The sequence below is a fragment of the Dreissena polymorpha genome, chromosome 2 (genome assembly GCF_020536995.1).
Source record: "Dreissena polymorpha isolate Duluth1 chromosome 2, UMN_Dpol_1.0, whole genome shotgun sequence".
Taxonomy (NCBI): Eukaryota; Metazoa; Mollusca; class Bivalvia; order Myida; family Dreissenidae; genus Dreissena; species Dreissena polymorpha.
The window spans coordinates 125,432,946-125,446,965 of NC_068356.1; the positions used below are offsets into that span (position 1 = coordinate 125,432,946).

At 33.7% G+C, this 14,020-nt stretch overlaps 1 protein-coding gene across 1 annotated transcript; it reads left to right on the forward strand.

Annotated features, from left to right (window-relative positions):
• Positions 1-368: 368 nt before the first annotated feature.
• On the forward strand, positions 369-13,629 carry LOC127868878 (uncharacterized). The gene is made up of 11 exons (XM_052411017.1): positions 369-913; positions 1,422-2,011; positions 3,037-3,158; positions 3,822-3,913; positions 4,718-4,758; positions 5,707-5,868; positions 6,624-6,740; positions 7,446-8,051; positions 8,776-8,840; positions 9,146-9,202; positions 10,839-13,629. Exons 1-9 carry the CDS (start codon positions 616-618, stop codon positions 8,815-8,817), a joined length of 2,070 nt encoding a protein of 689 aa, XP_052266977.1. The 5' UTR covers positions 369-615; the 3' UTR covers positions 8,818-8,840; positions 9,146-9,202; positions 10,839-13,629.
• Positions 13,630-14,020: the final 391 nt, after the last annotated feature.

The following is a 14,020-nucleotide window of genomic DNA, read 5'->3' on the forward strand; positions in this document are numbered from 1 at the left end:
TCATAAAAAAATTTAAGTTAACATCGCTTGTCTATGTTTAGAAAGGTATAGTGACCAAATTGTAAACAGAATAAACTTGCGTCATAAATTAAACATTTTAATTCAAGATTAAAATTTGCCAATTGGCATTTTATTTACAGTTGGCTTTCGGTCAACTACTTACTTTTAAATGGTTGTTCAATGAAAGGTTTGGTTGCCCGACCATGGTTTTTATTATCATACAGTTTTTGCCTTGTTAGGCTGAAAGAAGGGTTTATGTCTGGGAGGGTTTTTTTCCGGATACCCAGTAACTTGTAAGGATGGGCAATTGAAATTGTGATTTTTATATAATTATATTCCTAACAGGTTGTGCACAGTATTCATTCTTGTAACTTCACAAACAGTCTGCACGCTAACTATAAGCCCGACAGCCCAGGACTGGTTAAATGTTAATCGGGCTACTAGAAATTAATAATTTATATAGTCGGGCTATTGGATTCTGTTTCCAATAAAGCATCATAATTCGGGCTAGTGGTTAAAATATATTACCGTGATGACTGTTCACAAATAATTTATGGTGGAAACAGTTACAATTAAATTTTGTTTTTATTTCAGTGTTTGTGTGCGGTTGTATTCATGCAGCCAGAGCTAATCCAGGTAAACTGGAGTAGCGATGAAGAACTGGTACAAGTAAGGTGGTCAGACTCCGATTCTGGGGACCCAGTGAATTGTTCTATGACCACATTACAAGACATTACAGGATCTGCTGACTGTGCTGTGACAGATAGCGAACAAGTACAGCGCGATGAGGAATATTTAGACATTTGGGATAGTGATGAAAGCTTAATGTTTTTGTCTTCTACAGATTCTGAACATGACATCGAACAGGTTTTAGCTAAGCCGAAAAAGAAAACAGAAAACAAGTACATTCAAAGTAAGTACAGTACAACTTTGAGGGAAATTTTGCCAGGCTTTTTTGAAATTTAGCATGTGCGTTTGTTTAATAGTGAATTTTGTCAATTTTTTACCAGTTTGGAGCTGTTTCTCAGTAACTATTGCATAGAAGGGGAAAATGTATGCTCACTTTGCGTTGTTTTTTCCCATTGTCAGTGTTGAATTCGACATCTAAGGCTTCCGAAATAGTAATGGGTCAGAATTGGCATCGCTTAAGTAGTTGTTTTAACTTTTGATTTTGATGATTTTTGTTGCCCTAGTCCCTTAAAATTCAATAATTAATACTATCCCAATAAAAAAACTAATAAAAATTTGTTTCAGATTTAGACAAAAATGTGCCATAAACCCACACATTACAACGTTATTGCTAAAACTAATTTAAGGAACTTAAAAAAAATTCTTAGCCTTTCTGTTTACATTCTAAAACACCAGTCTTAATGCTAGAAAATAACCATTTGTTATGCCTTGGTTTTAATATTTGTTTTCAGGTGAGGTAAAGTCAGAAGGAAGAATGAAATTAAAAGCATTGAAGTTTCTTAGTATTAAGACAGCGCTTACCACACCCTGCTATTGTGGAAAACGGTGTATTATGCAGTTGAATATTAATTCTGTCCGTGATATTCGTGAAAAATTCTGGCATAATCCAAAATTGACTAGGATAACACTGCTGAAAGCATCATATGAAAAATCTGAAAAAGTCGGAAAATACAGGTACTTTTCAGTACAGTCTAAAAAACAAGAAATACAATTATGTACAAAAGCATTTTTGGCTGCATTGAGAGTTAACAAGAATACATTAACTACAGTTGCTGATATGTGCATGAATAACAAGGAAGCTCCAACTGGGAAATCCCCACGTAACTGGGACAAGAGCACTCTACTTTTGATTGCTTGGCTGGAGGATTACTTCAGATTTCATGGCGAAAGAATGCCTCACCGAAACGAGATTGTGATGCCATATGGAACAGTGAAAAGTCATATTTATGAACAATACAAAATGGATGTGGAAAATCCAGTGAGCAAAAGCCAGTTCTACAAGAAATGGATTGACAGCTTCCAGTTTGTTAAAACGAAAAAGGTAAAATAATGTGTTTTTTGTGGGTTACAAACAATTTTATGCTGATATGACGTTTTTAAACTACAAAGTCATGTACCTGCGTTAGTTGTAATACATGTAATTTGGCATCGTCAAATTAGAATCTATAGCTATATGTGTTTTTATAACAGCTGTCACATAATGAATCTTGTGTTGAGTATATCCTTTGAATGTCTGCAGCATTTGTTACAAGGTGTAACACCAATATACATGTAACCTTTTTTTTGTCAGTTACTAGATATAATAATATACAGTTGAATCAGATTCTCTCGAGGTCAACGACAAAGGTCAAATATATGGGGGACATAGTGTTTTACAAACACATCTGGTTAAAATTTAAAAATGAAAAAATATGCTACACAATCAAAAACTTAACTATATTACATTAAATATGTTTTAGAATGAGGCACACATGTACAATAGGCGAAAACGCATACATAGAAAGGATATTGCTTCAAAAAATTAACTAGAAAAAGTAGAATTTAAGATTTTCTCTAAAAACTTTCTGGAATGCCAGCCCTGGTGAAAACACCATTTCATTGCCTCTGTATCTTGAAAGAGCCTGGCCTTTCTTAATTCTTTCTCAGCTGTTAACCCTTACAATGCGGGAACCGAATTTTTAAGGCCTTTGCAAACAGTTTGGATCCAGATGAGACGCCACAGAACGTGGCGTCTCATCAGGATCCAAACTGTTTGCTATTCTGATAGTATTCTTTGAAAAAAAATCGAAGAAAATGCGAATTTTAGAAATTCAGCAGACGACATTTTAGCAGACGACAAATTTCCCAGCATGCAAAGGGTTAAACTGTTACAGTGTAAAACGACAATTTTCATGGACTTTTCTAAGACTTAAAACCTTCATTGTGATGTATCAGAAAGGATACTCCAAAAAGGCATTGGTAATTTATTTTCAGGAATTTATTTTTGAAATGGGTTGTAAACAACAACAAAAATGAATCAGTTATCTGGAGCTGTGTAACATAAGCAGTGATCGATGTATGTTTCAGACCAACAGCTTCAGCAAATGTACAACTTGTGTGACATTAGAAAGGCTAATGAGCAAAACCACCTCTTTCGAGATGCGTGCTTTCTACAAGAAAAAGAAAGAAGAGCATAATATTCGTCAAATGTAATTTATGTATTTTCATTTCTTTTATTTTTCATTTAATTTTGTAACCAAATCTTTAATGAATTACTCCCTTACAAACATGGTAAGAAGCATTTCTAAAGTTCAGAATGCAAATCAGACTGTGTATTATTAGGGGAAAGATTAATGACCAGAAAAATTTACTGGGTGCTGCTAGATTGAAAATTATAAAAAGGTTCACGGTGAAAATTTTGGACTAACATTGACAATTTCTTGCAGGGTGCAGCATCCTCCAATTTTGCTCTATATCTTTCCCTAAGGCTTATTTTATATAACCACTGGTAATTAGTAAAATTTATTCAGTTAATCAAGCTCATTGACTTTTATCTTAAATTGAAAGGACCTTTAAGCCCCATTAATCCTACATATGTATTGATATCCCAAATTCACCTTTACTTATTGAACATAAATATGTAGTTTTATAAATGTTTTTAAACATTCAAAGTGAAATAGGTAGAAAGGTGCTATATCCTGCATATTTTTGTTTCCTGCATACTGCCCATTAATGATGGTAAACAAAGAAATGATATACATCTTTCAAATTTAATTTAATTTTGCCTATTAAATGTTTGATGTCAAAGAAACAGATGCACTTAAAACTATTAACTATTTGCAACTTCAAAGCTCTTATTTAATGATATCCAGGTTAGAAAGGAAGTACTATTACAACAAAAAAGACCAGGCACAACGCAATCCAAGCCAGCACATGTCCATAATTATCGATGGTATGGATCAAGGTTGGTATTTAAAGTGTCCATACACTTTAATTTTGACAGGAGCAGTTTGAAAATCCTAACTAGTCATAAAACATATTCCCAAGTTCCAGTGTTCTGCCTTTGACGGGGCCTTGTTACAATGGCAAAAACAATTATTTGTCCTGACCCGATTTCTAAAAATAGGTCACCATAATAAGGATTTCTAAACATTACAATGAATGAATTTTTTGTTGAATGTGTAAACTGTAACAGAACAAAATCTTTCATTTTGTATTATGCCATTATAAAAAATAATTCCCATTATTTTGAAGAAAAAGCCTTTAACTATAGGCTATATAGAGTTTTAAATGTGCATTTCTTTCTCCATGCATATATACATGTTAACCTTTTCCATAATTATATATATATATATATATATGTCATAGAGGATATTTGTTGGATTCCGTGTAAGATTGCATTATATTTCATGAGTGGTCACCGAAACAATATTTTCACAAGTGAAAATAACGAGTTTCTGTTACAACCCATGAAATATATATTACGATCTTACACTTTGAAATATATAGTATTATGATTTGTCATTAGTAAATCATGTTGTTGTTCTCTTGTTTTTTTTTACGCTCTTTCACTGAAAAGCATGAAATACTGTAATTAATTTAATTTCCTGTCCAGACTTTTTTACTACATCCACAGTTGCACACAGGATACAATGGTACCAAAAAGGAAAGCTTTACATAATATGTGATTTAATTTTTTATATAACAAACATACAAACAGTTGTTTTTTAAATTTTTATTGCATAAATCTATTCTCTATTTTTTACAGCAAAGACCAATTTGCCACATTTTGCTGGGAGGAACCCAAAGGTAGGATAAAGGAGGTTTTGTGCCTTCGGTGGTAATCTTTTTTGGCTCACACCTGTGTGTCGTACTCTGTGTGTCTTAAGCTTTCAATTTTCTTTACAGAATGTTACCCATAAAAAGGGCATATAAACAGTTTGTATGGTATATTTTTTTCTGAAATAAATGTTTATCCTATTACCAAACGAAAACCAATAGTATAACAAGTGATCGTATGAATATGAGCTGTGAACTATAAATATTTTTAGACTATGGTTTCCAATCTTTATTTTTGGAACAATATATATTTCAATGTGATGTCATAGCAAATGATTATGTTTGAAGTAAACAAATACTATAAGCAAAATTGGGACACCAGCGTTATTTTTTAGAATTAAGTATTTTTACTCTTTTTGAACGATAAACACCACAAAATAATGGGATAAATAGAATATCATGTGAGTGTTGGAAAGAGATCAAGTTTATCATGCTCGGCTCAAAAATTTTGTAGCACTCTGAAAGTCTAGCACTACATGTTTCTCATCCTATAAACTTGATCTCTATCCGACAGTTACATAATATTCTATATATACATTAAAAAGCATTTATTTAATGAGTTCCTAAAATACATATCTTGCCATTCAACCATTGATGCAAAATTTATTAATTTATATTTAAAGTTGTCTCTAGGACACTTGCGGCGCTTAAAAAAACAAAAAATAGTGAATAGTTGTTACTTAGTATTATATTGTGGTGGTACGCTAGCAAATTTTGTTAAGTTCAGGTCAAGAATTATGAGTTTGATTGAAACTAAAGGCTTTTTATTTGGCAGGTGATAACAATTAATCAAATATGCTTGTTAAGTTTTAGGAGACGAAATACACAAACAAGATTCAGTATTTTGTTTGTTTTTGATTTCCAAATTTAAATGATGTATTGTGCAAGATTTTGTAACTGTTATGTGAAAAATTACAGAATCTGCATGCAGTGGATCTTCTGCATACTCATGTCACTGGAGTGCTAAGTCACGGGCATGGAGGGTTTCATGCCTATGTGGACATTAATGAATATCCTCATGATCCCAACTTGACAATCAACATCATACTTAAAGAGCTACTACGTCAAGCCAAGGCAAATGTGAGTAATGTTTGTGCACATGTTATCTTACATAATTATACTTGGAAGACAAAAATTGTAAGCAGGCCATTCAAGCACCTACATTTCTGAAAATAACCAAAGCCCTTGACACTAATGAAATACCACTGACGGCTTTTTTGGTAAAGATGGTGATAGTACAGTCAGTATTTTCAGGGGTCTCAATCTCTGGTTTTTGGGGTTTAAATAAGGCCATATTTCCCCAGCAAAAAGTATACAGTTCCCCCATTTCAGATAAAAATGCAAGACAATTGAATGCCCTAGACCCAGAATTGTCAAGTTCAAGTTCAAAATGTTTCAAACTAAATAAAATTGATAGATAAGTGTTAACTGTTAATAGATTGTAGTAAAAAGGACAAATTAAGTGATTAAAACAAATATTGTAATGTTTCTTATGTTTTGGTTGAAATTCTCCTATGGAAAATGATGCCTGATTTCGCCCGCCTCGGTGTTCCCCCAAACCAGAGTGAGACCCCTGGTTTTATGAATTTGTATAGAGGATTATAAATTCTTGCTTAGGTTGGTTAATAGGATAGATAACATCAGAATACGAGTCATACAAAAAGCATTAGTATGATAACACATTTTCGCCAGACTAGCTATATTTGTGTATGATCATGTGATATAAACACTGACCATCTTACTTTTATTGTTTTCCCTATGTTGTAGTTTTACTTGTTGTTTACTCTAGAGAACAACACTATTGTGCAATAATTTTGTGGATGTTTTTATTCCAGAACAACTTCCTGCCTCCAAATTTGTTTATCCAAGCAGACAACTGTTGGAGGGAAAATAAGAACCGTTATGTATTTGCATTTCTGGAATTGTTAGTGGCAGAACAGGTTTTCCATGAGGTGAGTGTTGATTTCAAAGATCACAGTGTCTGTTTTACGACAGTCTTTCTTAAGGATGAGTATTCAAATAATTTCATTTTCATTAACTTGATTATTTGAATATTCATGTGCACTACTTACAATTATTCAACCTCTGTAGCATGATTTAGTAGAAATGCTTATTATGCCCCCCTTCGAAGAAAACGTATTCACACAATGGCTGCTACTACAACTTATAGCCCATATAGGGGGCATGCATGTTTTACAAACAGCCCTTGTTTACCAGGTAATCGATAACGTCGCGGAAACACGTCTATTCAGGGAATCGATAGGGATCGTAAAAGCATGTATCTATCAGGGAAAGGATAGTTACTATAACTAATTAACTTTAGACATGTTATTGTTGCCAACTACTGTGTATCATATATATCACTAAAAACATGATAGTTTTGAATCCTGCAATGTTTGTTTTCAAAATTATGGAATTGCATCTTTTTGGCTTTTATTTCAGGTAACATTTTTGTAGCCTTAACATATAAATTATTTATATTTGATTATTAAATGAATAGTTTTTCTTAGTATTATTCCATCTTGTAGTTTATGCATTTTTTTCAAATAAAATTATGATAAAACTTGGGAAAGGCATTATCTTGTTCAGCCATTGTCGACTTTATTGACTGAAGGTATTTGATTTGTCGGATTTGATAATCATATATTATATTTCAGGTTCATATGTCCTTCCTTATTGTTGGCCACACGCATGAAGACATTGATGCAAAATTTAGTGAGGTGTCCAGGCTGTTAAATACTAAAGATGCTGAATATTTTGATGACTTTTTAAACGTTTTGAAAAATGCAGAGCGTATCACACAATTATTTGATGTTAAGTCATGGATTGAGGGTGATTTGAACAAAGCTGACCACATCACCCAACCTTTGCACTTTAAATTTGTTTCTGTGGACGGTGGTGTAAAAGTGTTTTATAAAGGGGTTCAATCTCAGCCGTGGTCAGCCCTTAATGGGAACTTTTTGAATAAAGCCCCAAGTGGAAAGCCAGAAATATTGAAGCCAAATTTTAGTAAAATTGAAATAGATAAAAATGTTAAACAAATTAAAGCTCTGAAACTAATTTTCAAAAAGCAGGATAGTACACAAAAGTGGCTAGACTTTTACGAATCGCTCAATTCCAACATGGACAGTTTAGATTCTGGAGTACCGGTATTTCCTTTAACACTGCTACCAAGACAACCTATAAGGCAGTCCTTTCCACCAGGACAAGGAATGGTTCCTGAAGTTCGTGAACTGATTGAAAAGGAAAACAGACAGCCATTGGTGAGCTTTTTCTACAGTAAGGTCATATATTGTTAGCTAACCTGAGCTCACCGTACTCAGGGTATAATTTTCCCCCCCAACTGATTTGATAATCATCCATATTGCATTTCTAGCATATAGTATATACTCTGAGAATATACATGTTGAGTTTGTAAATCTTAATCAACCACTCGGCTAATCTTAATGAAACTTGGCAGGAATGTTCTTTGCATAACTCATATTACCATGGAAATGGATAGGTTTCCTTATATGTATATAGTAACATCTAGAGCTTAGAGCTCTAATATTTGGCATGAAACATCATATGATGAACCTAAACAGTAAACAAGAATGTTAAAATTATGCCTCTTGGGTCGGAATTTGCCCCATACCAGGGGCCAAATGTTTTTTCCTTAAATGTATATAGTGAAAAGTTAAAAAAACTTCTCTTAAATATTAAAACTAAAGCTTTGATATTTGACATTAAACATCGTCTGGAATACCTCTACCAATATTGTTCAAATTATGCCTTTAAGGGTAAAAATTGGCCCAACCCTGAAGGCAAATATGTTTTCCTATATGTATATTGTAAAAACTTCTTCCCTGAAACCACAATGCCAAGAGCTTGGATATTTGCTTTCAAACATGGGCTGATGGACCCTTACAATATGTAATTTGTAAAACAGTATGAGATACATGTATAATAATAAAATACAATATTGAGGTGTAATTTGTATAATTCAAGGTACAGATAAAAAAGCGAAAAAACTGGAGACGAAGCTTCTGACCTCAGGGTTGCCAAAAAGAAGAGTAAATATATATGATATTTATTATTATCATAAATCTTGAAAATATCATTAAAGTTATCTTTTTACATTCGTTATAGAGTTGAAATTCATTTGTTATGTATTTAGTTTGAATTTGACAGGATCAGGAAGAACAAACTTAAGTTTAAGTATGTTTTACAGTAAAAATGTGACAATAAAATAATTATGAACATTATTTCATAAAAAATTTGTTTCTACTTATCCTAATCAAACCCATCTGTAGAAAATTATTGTGTATTTTTAGTGTACATGTAATCCATATGAAAATATTCCATTGAAACATTTCAGATGATAACACTTCTGGTGGGAAAGGGTTTGGCAAAAGGAAGAGAAGATTTATATATGGTTTGTATATTGCTCTTTTTTTTCTTTGAACATATAATGGTTTTTATAAGAAATAAGTAATAATAGTATTAAAACTGATTAATATTAAAGGGGCCTTTTCACAGATTTTGGCATGTTTTGTAGTTTGTCTTTAAGTGCTTTATATTGATAAATGTAAACACTGGATCTAAAAAGCTCAAGTAAAAAATCAAGAATAAAATTTAAAAAAAAGGAAAAAAAGTAGCCCCCATCAGGGCTCGAACCAGTAACCCCCAGAGTCCTGGAGTAAATGGGATATGGGAATCACGACCGTCCATCTGTCCCAAGGAGCATAAGTTTGTCATTTATAAAGCGAAATTCCTTAAACTTGGTACAAAAGATCCTCATCATTAGACTGTGTATGCTTAAATACCAGTTCCCTACCTCCAAGGTCAATGTCACTATTATAGGTCAAATGTCTATATATAGTACAATGCTGCATCCTGTTTGTGTCCAGAGCATAACTTAGTCATGTATTGAGTGAATTTTATTAAACTTGGCACAAATATTTTCAATCGTGTGTCGCTCTTTCTGTTGCCTAAATCTAGTGGAAGACAAGGTAAAGGTTAACTTTCATCCATTTTTTTAAAAACGGAATTCCCATGCCTTGAAGGAACACAACTTGAATGATATTTTCTCGCAAAATAAACTCGATACTGCAACTAGTGTTCTACAGATATTAAAGCATTAATTAAGCCTTTATATGTTTTGTTAACATTTCTTGTATTCTCACGTTTTCAGCTTTTCAAGGTTTAAAAATGCATTTTGTTTGAAGTATTGTTGAGTAGCCTATTAGGCATTTAAAATAAAAATAAATTATTCTACAGCTTGATTTTCAGTACGTTACAGGACGGCATATAGTGATTGCACTGTCCGTCCGTTCATATGTCTGTCCGTCACACTTGCGTTAAAGTGATATTATGGGCATCTAACAGTTAATAGGTGTCTATCGCAACCGTTGTTTATTTTTGGTGTTTTCACTTCATATATACTTAGATTTGTTAATGCAGCATCAACATGCTAAAACAATATCCCTGAAAGAGAAAAATAATGCATTTGAATTAAATTGAATATAAACTGTACTTTCGTTTGACAACTGGTCATGCTTGTACGATGTGTACCTAAATTTAGTTTTAGTGCAGATTCGTTCATACGACACAAAGACACAATTTTGTTTTACGGATGGCTTACAGGACTGGGTGAGTCACGTAAGATATCGAATATAAAATATATTTTTAATAACAACTGGTAGCAAGATGAGTTGCAGATAATTGGTCAGTAACTTCATTTTAAGTAACTTGTTTGACCTGTTAATTCTTTTCAGCTCAATTCAACAGTGAAAAATGCCCATAATATCGCTTAAAGGTTTCGAAAAATGCTCATAACTTGTATGTCGCTTCAGATGTAACCTTTATAATTGGTATGCATTTGTATATGGACAAGGCCTTTCCATACGCACACAAATTTTGACCCCTTTGACCTTGACATTAAACTTAGGGTCCGCTTTTAGGTTCAAACTCTGCCTTTAGGTTTTGAAAAAGCGTTTTTTGGGGGCATATGTCTGATGGAGAAAGCTCTTGTTTTTGTTTGGCATTGATATGTGGTTTGTTTATTTAAGACACAACACTGTGCAGATCACGACTGGTCATGATTACAGATGAAGAAAGGAAGAAACATCTGTGGATAAAATTCTTGATGGACCTGTATACTTCATTTATGCAGTATATGCACATCTTGTTGCTCATTTTGTATGTGTTCTGCTGCCTTTTTGAAGGATATATTTTGTTTATTTTAAGGTTATTGCAAGAACTTCTGCGTCAATCTTTACTAGAACACATGGGTTTATTCCAACCCAGAGTTTCATTTTATGGTGAAATTGGATCAGTCAATTAAATTTGTTTTAGCAAATATACGTCTCTGGTGGGCAAAAATAAGACACTATTATTGAGGTGTAGTGTTTAACAATTTGTATCCAGTCAAATGTTCCTTATTTCGCCAGTTGTCTTTATAATCCCCCGAAAGTATTGAGTGAGATGTCCTTTATAAGCTATTGTAACTGTACATTTGTTCATGTGCATTTTTCTACCAATTTTCGATTTCGGTTTAGAAATGCTTTGTATGAACTTGTCTTCACATAAAAATGCTTTATTATGTCCCCCTTCGAAGAAGAGGGGTATATTGTTTTGCTCATGTCGGTCCGTATGTCCGTCTGTCCACCAGATGGTTTCCAGATGATAACTCAAGAACACTTAGGCCTAGGATCATGAAACTTCATAGGTACATTGATCATGACTCACAGATGACCCCTATTGATTTTGAGGTCACTAGGTCAAAGGTCAAGGTCACGGTGACCCGAAATAGTAAAATGGTTTCCGGATGATAACTCAAGAAGGCTTATGCCAAGGATCATGAAACTTCATAGGTACATTGATCATGACTCGCAGATGACCGCTATTGATTTTCAGGTCACTAGGTCAAAGGTCAAGGTCATGGTGACCCGAAATAGTAAAATGGTTTCCGGATGATTACTCAAGAACTCTTATGCCTAGGATCATGAAACTTCATAGGTACATTGATCACGACTCGCAGATGACACCTATTGATTTTCAGGTCACTAGGTCAAATGTCAAGGTCACAGTGACCCGAAACAGTAAAATGGTTTCCGAATGATAACTCAAGAACGCTTATGCATAGGATCATGAAACTTCATAGGTAAATTGATCATGAATCGCAGATGACCCTATTAATTTTCAGGTCACAAGGTCAAGGTCAGGTGACTTGAAACCGCAAAATGGTTTCCGGACGATAACTCAAGAATGCTTACACCTAGGATCATGAAAATTCATAGGTTCATTGATCATGACTGGCAGATAACCCCTAATAATTTTCAGGTCACTAGGTCAAGGTCACAGTGAGTCGAAACAGTAAAATGGTTTCCTGATGATAAATCAAGAATAATTAGGCCTAGGATCCTGAAACTTTATAGGTACATTGATCATGACTAGCAGATGACCCCTATCGATTTTCAGGTTACTAGGTCAAGGTCACAGTGACAAAAACTAATTCACACTTTGGCTGCCACTTCAACTGACAGCCCATATGGGGGGCATGCATGTTTTACAAACAGCCCTTGTTAAAATAGATTTTGTGAATTTGTGATTGCTAATGTTTAATTTTTATGTCTCCGAAGGAGGGCATATAGTGATCGGACTGTACGTCTTTCCGTCACACTTTGCGTTTAGGTTTCGCGTTTAGGTTTCAAAAAATGCTCATAAATTCTATGCCCCTTCACATAGCAACTTGATATTTGGTATGCATGTGTATCTCATTGAGCTGCACATTTTGAGTGGTGAAAGGTCAAGGTCATCCTTCAAGGTCAAAGGTAAAAAAAACATGTATCAACGCAGCGCAGTAGGGGGACAGTGTGTTTCTGACAAACACATCTCTTGTTTTATGTTCTATAATATGTTTGTATGTCAGGAGAAACAATAAAGTTTTGTTTTTACAATACATACTAAACTTGTGGCAGAATTGTTTAGTAATGAAAATACAAATTGCAGCAATTGCATCTGTTAAAGAACTTTGAATGGTTATAATTGATGTAAAGATTGTTTTATTGAAATATTTCATTTTTAAAATGACTTCACATGTTGAAAAACATGTTATGTATTTTTTATAAAAAAATTAATTAATTTTAGTTAGTCATAAAAAAATATTGAATCATTCACACTCTTTTATAAATGTTCTGACCTACTGACTGGTGGATTGCGAACATAATGGTATACCTTTGTGTGTGTTTGTATTTATTATTACATGTTTTATAATTAAAAAATAAATTAAGAATTATACATTTAAAAGTCGTTTACCTTCCATTTTTTTCAGTGTGATTTTTTCTGTGTGATTATGCATATCTGGAAGTGTGTACCGCTGGCTTAACATTTTCAAAGAATTTATCTCTCTATGTTATTATGAACTTTAGGGAGTTTGTACCGCCGGCGTAACATTTTCAAAGAATTATCTGTCTGTGTGATTATGAACCTTAGGGAGTTTGTACCGCCAGCGTAACATTAAGAAATATCTGTCTGTGATTATGCATAGTTTGTACCGCCGGCGTAACATTTTGTCATTGTAGAGTTTGTACCGCCAGCGTAACATTTTCAAAGAAATATCTGTCTGTGATAATGCATAGTTTGTACCGCCGGCGTAACATTTTGTCATTGTAGAGTAACATTTTCAAATATCTGTCTGTGTGATTATGAACCTTAGGGAGTTTGTACCGCCGGCGTAACATTTTCAAAGAATTATCTGTCTGTGTGATTATGAACCTTAGGGAGTTTGTACCGCTGGCGTAACATTTTCAAAGAATTATCTGTCTGTGTGATTATGAACCTAAGGGAATTTGTACCGCCGGCGTAACATTTAGAATTATCTGTTTGTGTAATTATGAACCTTAGGGAGTTTGTAACGCCGGTGTAACATTAAGAAATATCTGACTGTGATAATGCATAGTTTGTACCGCCGGCGTAACATTTTGTCATTGTAGAGTAACATTTTCAAATATCTGTCTGTGTGATTATGAACCTTAGGGAGTTTGTACCGCCGGCGTAACATTTTCCAAGAATTATCTGTCTGTGTGATTATGAACCTAAGGGAATTTGTACCGCCGGCATAACATTTAGAATTATCTGTCTGTGTGATTATGAACCTTAGGGAGTTTGTACCGCCGGCGTAACATTAAGAAATGTCTGTCTGTGATTATGCATAGTTTGTACCGCCGGCGTAACATTTTGTCATTGTAGA

Bases quoted from the DNA above. Each gene is read 5' to 3' on its own strand.
- LOC127868878 (XM_052411017.1), top strand. From the start codon at position 616: ATGCAGCCAGAGCTAATCCAGGTAAACTGGAGTAGCGATGAAGAACTG. The intron at 2,012-3,036 runs GTAAAATAATGT...TGTATGTTTCAG, and splicing joins AGTTTGTTAAAACGAAAAAG to ACCAACAGCTTCAGCAAATG. The intron at 3,914-4,717 runs GTTGGTATTTAA...TATTTTTTACAG, and splicing joins TATCGATGGTATGGATCAAG to CAAAGACCAATTTGCCACAT.